General features: G+C 42.3%; 1 protein-coding gene across 1 annotated transcript; it reads right to left on the bottom strand.

The window, feature by feature from the left end:
- On the bottom strand, positions 1 to 5,446 carry LOC120705783 (probable WRKY transcription factor 12). The gene is made up of 3 exons (XM_039990295.1): positions 4,995 to 5,446; positions 4,597 to 4,890; positions 1 to 714 (listed from the first exon to the last, which is right to left on the bottom strand). The coding sequence occupies exons 1-3, from the start codon at positions 5,336 to 5,338 to the stop codon at positions 540 to 542; spliced, it is 813 nt and encodes a 270-aa protein (XP_039846229.1). The 5' UTR covers positions 5,339 to 5,446; the 3' UTR covers positions 1 to 539.

Genomic DNA, 5,446 nt, shown 5'->3' with positions numbered 1-5,446 from the left:
TGAAAGCGAAAAGAAAAATCAAATAATCACATCATACAAGCATACACACATTATTACTACATGGCCCCATCCTCCACCGCCAAAGATTCCACATATGTTGCTCCCACACCCATCTACACGGATGATTATCCTTAAATGACGATGGAGGTGGAAGAACCTAGCTAGCACCATCAACACCAACTTAACCCTTTTTTTCTTTTTCTGAAGTGGCAAGTATCACGAAGAAGAAGGGCAGTAAACATTGCTAAACCTAGAGCATGTATCTACATATTATCAGTTCATAACCTGGACGCGCTAAATTAACTACAACAGTATGCAGTAATTCACGCAATGCATGCAATGCAATCCAATAACAACAGCGACGGCATCAACGCCAAGATCGATATTGCATAAAGACCCGAGTTTGATGCATGGATGGGTTCAGGATTCAGCTAGCTGACGAAGCTTGACCGGCTACTGCACGCGACGATATGTCGATCAACGGCGGCGGCAGCGGCCGGTGTTTCCTCCGCCTGCCGGCGACGCCGCCTGATCTCCAGCTACCAGATGAAGCTCATCTCGGACTTTGTGCGCGCGGCGTCGTCTTCTTCGTCGCGGGACGGGGAGTGGACGTGGCGGCCCTCGTAGGTGGTGATCACCATGCGAGGGTCCTCCGCCAGACGCTCCACCCGCTTCTTCACCCGGCAGTTGTCCTGCGTGCAGCGGTAGTAGCTCCTGCATCATGCAATATATATTGCCGATAATTCAGGTTAATTATCTCTTCTACATAATTGTCCTAACCTACTGTAATAACCATGGTTGAAAGAAACTCTCGTAGCCTCATGGACGTTTGTTTAATTTAGAGCACTGTTAACTTTGTCATAGACTTGTAGACATGGACACATGCACGTCACATTTACAGTAGACTAGCTTAGCTGGTGTAATCGGTAGCCTCCTGTTAATTTGTTCGCTACAACTCTCCATCCACAAGTCTACAACTAGCTAGTAGCTAGTACTGTGTTATAATTTTTCCTTACTTTTTGACAAACATATAATTATGTATATATAACCGATTATATATACAGAGGTAGTACTGCCTGTCGATCGTTAAAGTACACCGATCGGAAATCTCAATAATCATGGCCTGACACATCAACAAGGAAAAAATGTAGAGAGATAATACAAAATAATATTCCAGGCTACCCAGGTACACCCCAGGTACAGCATCATTTCACTCAGCCTAAGGGCCATAGGTTGATAAAGATGCTGTAATAATTACAAGAACAAAAAAACTTGGGCCCTTTGCAAAGCTCAAATCCACCTTTTCATCATCATCCCGCCCTTTGCCAAACAGTAAAGATTCTCCCCTCCCAAGGCCAGCCAGTTCAAAGCAGAGATAACCCATCCCATGGTGAAAGAAAGTGAAGATTGTAATAACCTTTATCTATCTTGTGTAAAAGTAACAAGGTTTTCAATCCCATTAACCTAGCTTTAAAGTGTACGTGTACATGCATATGTCTATATATAGGTTATTTAGCCAAGGTCGTCAAATATTTTTCTATTGAACCGATGATCAATTTGTGTACATGCATATGTCATAGTGTCATTATTCCACTTCATTACTTGCTTTGTTCCATGGGTAAATATTTTTTTTCAAAGTAAAAAAGAGGAAAAGGTAGATGATTGCCGAGATTTGCCAACTGATTGGGAAAAGGCATGGGTATGGTGTGATTCAGACACCAGAGCGAGGGCGGGGAGGAGGGTTTCTGAGTGGCATCATTGCGAATGGCTAATCAGATTGGACTGGATGCTGGGCTCATGCATGTCTGGTGCAGCGTGTGGGTCAATGCTTTGGCATTGCCTGCCATGATAGCCCAGACATCGGATTCACACGCTTCTAGGTACATGTGGACGTGGTGGTTTCATGATTTGATCTGGTCACGAGAAGAGGTAGAGGACTCTAGGTCATGTCATGTCATGTCGATTAATTTCCAGCTCTTGACTAATACCTACGTGTCTAAGCAGGTGAATTTTTGAGGTAATTGCATTATTCGACATTTGTTTACGCTATACATTTTTTATTGGTTAAAAATTAGTATTTTTAATACTAAAATTTCATGGTTTTAGTTCGTTGTGTCGATCGTTGTTGCTTACACTAGTACACATGGATGACTGGACGTTAGTGGAAGGAACTATTAGATGCTGCAATGAGTATTCAACCTACTACTACTACTACTTGTTAGGATGCACGTCATTCTCTACTGCACGCGACCCAATAGCCAATACACAGGACCCACAAGAAAATGGACTAGTTGATCCTTAAGCTTATAGCAGATTAGTTGATATGTTCTAATTGAAGCAAATTAACCCAGTCATGAAAATATCATATTTAACCCACTGGACGGGAACATATCATATTCTTTCAAGTCGCAAAACATGGTTACCTTTTTCTGGAAGAAAAATAACTTATCCTTAATGAGAAACTACACAGTATTAGGGATCAAGTTTAGTTAGGTGGTATAGACAGACCAGGGACACACAGTAAAGTCATCTTAGGACCAGCTTTGCAAACACTTTTTCCTTTTCAGATCCAATGACTAGCACTTTAGGAAAAAGCAACTGTGGGAGTGTGGAAAGGTTTGTGAGAATACTCTCTGGTTTACTGCTTGCAGAAGTGCACTGAACTATTTGCAAAAGCGAGTTTTCTATGGAGAAATTTTAGCATTTTATTCTCTCTCTCTCTCTCTCTCTCTCTCTCTCTCTCTCTGTCTGTCTCTCTGTCTGTGTGTGTGTGTGTGTGCTTTCTTTACAATAAAACATTGAACTACACTATGTGCACTAAGAAATTACTGCACGGAAGAAATTCAAATTATGCACAGCAAGATCAAAACTAGATTCGATAATTAAATAGTTAGTGCAATTGGTTACTAATTAAATAGATATATAGCAGACAAATTAATTTTGTTACATTGAAATGCATTTTAACTTTCTATGTAATATTCATTGCCATGATCACTATAATCAAACTCGATTGGTTCTTAACGTAGGAAGTACCGTCGGTATGGATAATGATCTGTCTAATCTCTAATGTAAACGGTCTATATCTAAGATCAATTATGATCATAATAGCAAGATGTATAGACATAATAAAAATACTGGAAAAAGACTAATATAGACATACTTTCATAAATCTGGTGGTGATGCAACCAAAGAGTTTATGATCTTTTTCTTCCCTTGCTACATAAATATATTAATCAGTTGTTTCAAGTGTGTGTTGCTTAAATCACAATTCTGATCTCCATTGTTGTTTAACAATAAGCATTAAAATAAATAATTGTTGACCACATCTGCATTGTTTTTCTCATAAAAAAGATAGCTATACTCTACATTATTCTTCCTTAGTTATGATCAAATGAAACATTTGCTATATATTTGATGCATGTGATCAAAGTAATTAGACAATGATCTAGCTTCAATAACATATTTGAAATGGATATCTCTCTTCTGTGAAATGTATAATATATCATCTGAGTGTCTATCTTGATAGTTTTTTGTACACGACAAAATAAGCGTTTGTGGAAAACATAAAACTATTGTTGGCCCAAAATTAAATTACTTGTCACATTATCTTATATGAACTGAAAATGCATGTTTGATTCTGTTTATTGGTGTGTGTGCATAAGATCAAGGCAATTTTACCTGTTGAAAAGACATAAAGGAAGGTATGGTTTTGTGCATTATGACATAGATGAATAATCTTCTTCATAGTACCCTTAAGCAGAACAAACACAAGAATTATATTAAGTTAATCCAGCAAAGCCAATCCCTATAGTATACATAGAGAAAGAGCAGTGGCAATAGTTTAATTTATACTCTTGTTGTATGGGCGCTCTTTTAATGTTACTATACAATCTACTGTAAGCAGTGTAGAACTTTCTCTTATTTCTTTTCGTCGATTAAAAAGTGAATATCTTGGACCTTTTTTCCCCTCTATTTATTGTTTATTTAACAATATCTTTTGAGTTGCATCTCGATGATATGTTGAGGTGTATTAAATCACAAGCAGCAGTTGCTTAAATAATCACAAGAACATTTTAATCCATCTGAAACGCATTAAAATCTATTTAAGCTTGACCTATTATCGTTTGGACAAATAATTTGGAACCAGAAGTTAAGCACATGTAGAGTGCACTGTAATTAACTAAACAAGACTCTAAGATTAGCCTGCCTAGGATTAAAATTAATCATCTAATTAAATCCATAGTTTATGCATAGCACTATTCATATCCTACTTCTACTGGACTCATAATTGGCTGTAGTTACTTAAGTTTTGAGTTATCTCCAAAGTCTAAAGTGAACACCAACTTCCTCTTTTATTTGCCTTACTGAATTAATCCATGACTCCTCACAAGTCACAATATATCCGCAAAATGTTAAATTAACTTTGCAAAGGAAAACGGGTGATCTCATGGAACCAAATGAAAGGCCTGGTCGATGTGATCATCATTATTCCAACCGTGGCATGCATGTGGAACCTATGGGAATTGGGAGCAAATTAAATGTGCAAGTGCATCGACGTCCGTGCGCGGCCGGCGGCGTGGCTAGCTGTATATATACCTGGGGTGCTGCGTGTTCTTGACGACCTTCTGGCCGTACTTGCGCCACTTGTAGCCGTCGTCGAGCACGTCGACGTCGCTCATCGTCTTGAAGCAGAACCGCGGCTCGCGCACCTTCCGCCGCGCCTTCCCTCCGCCGCCGCCCGCCTTCTTCATCCTCACCGCGCCCACCCCCAGCGCCGCCGCGGCGCCGTTGTTATGCCCGGCAGCAGCCAGCCCCTCGCTCGCCGCAGCACTTCCCTTCCCCCGCTGCCTGCCTTGACCTTGATCATGCCCTCCATCACCGGCGGTCGACCTAATTGAGGGAGCGGAAGGGGGAAATAAATTAAAGCAACAACACGTCACGCACAGCAGTAACGCAAGGAGCGAGCTTTGTTGGGGAGAGAGATCTGATCTCACCATTGGTGAGGAGGAGTAATCGGCGACGACCTCGTGGGAGGGGAAACGTGCGCTGCTGCATGGAAGTGGTGGAGGGTGGGGGGAGGGATGGCGGACGACGGCGCGTGCGAGGAGGAGGACGAGGTGGTGGCGGTGGGTGGGTGGTCTAGGAGAAGCGAGGTGTAACCTAGCACGCCATGGTGGGCGAGGAAGCTCGTTGGCGGCGGCGGAGAGGGCTGGAAGGAGAAGGTTATGGTGGGGGTGGATGAGGCCGCCGCCGCTGCCATGGCGGCGCCGGCGGCTGTGGACGAGGTGTGCTGGCCGTGGCCCAGCGCCATCACCGCCCTCCCTGGCGACGGGAGCATCTCTCTCTGATCTCTCGGCTTCCCTTTCCGTTGCGTTTCTCTCTCTAGCTTTGCTTTCCCAACTAGGAGATAGCAAAGCGTTTGTGCTGTGCGGCCGGGGATCGTGGT

The sequence above is a fragment of the Panicum virgatum genome, chromosome 5K, assembly GCF_016808335.1.
Source record: "Panicum virgatum strain AP13 chromosome 5K, P.virgatum_v5, whole genome shotgun sequence".
NCBI classification, from domain to species: Eukaryota; Viridiplantae; Streptophyta; class Magnoliopsida; order Poales; family Poaceae; genus Panicum; species Panicum virgatum.
Note: the sequence above shows the minus strand (reverse complement) of the source record. Positions and strands in the feature narration are given on the sequence as shown.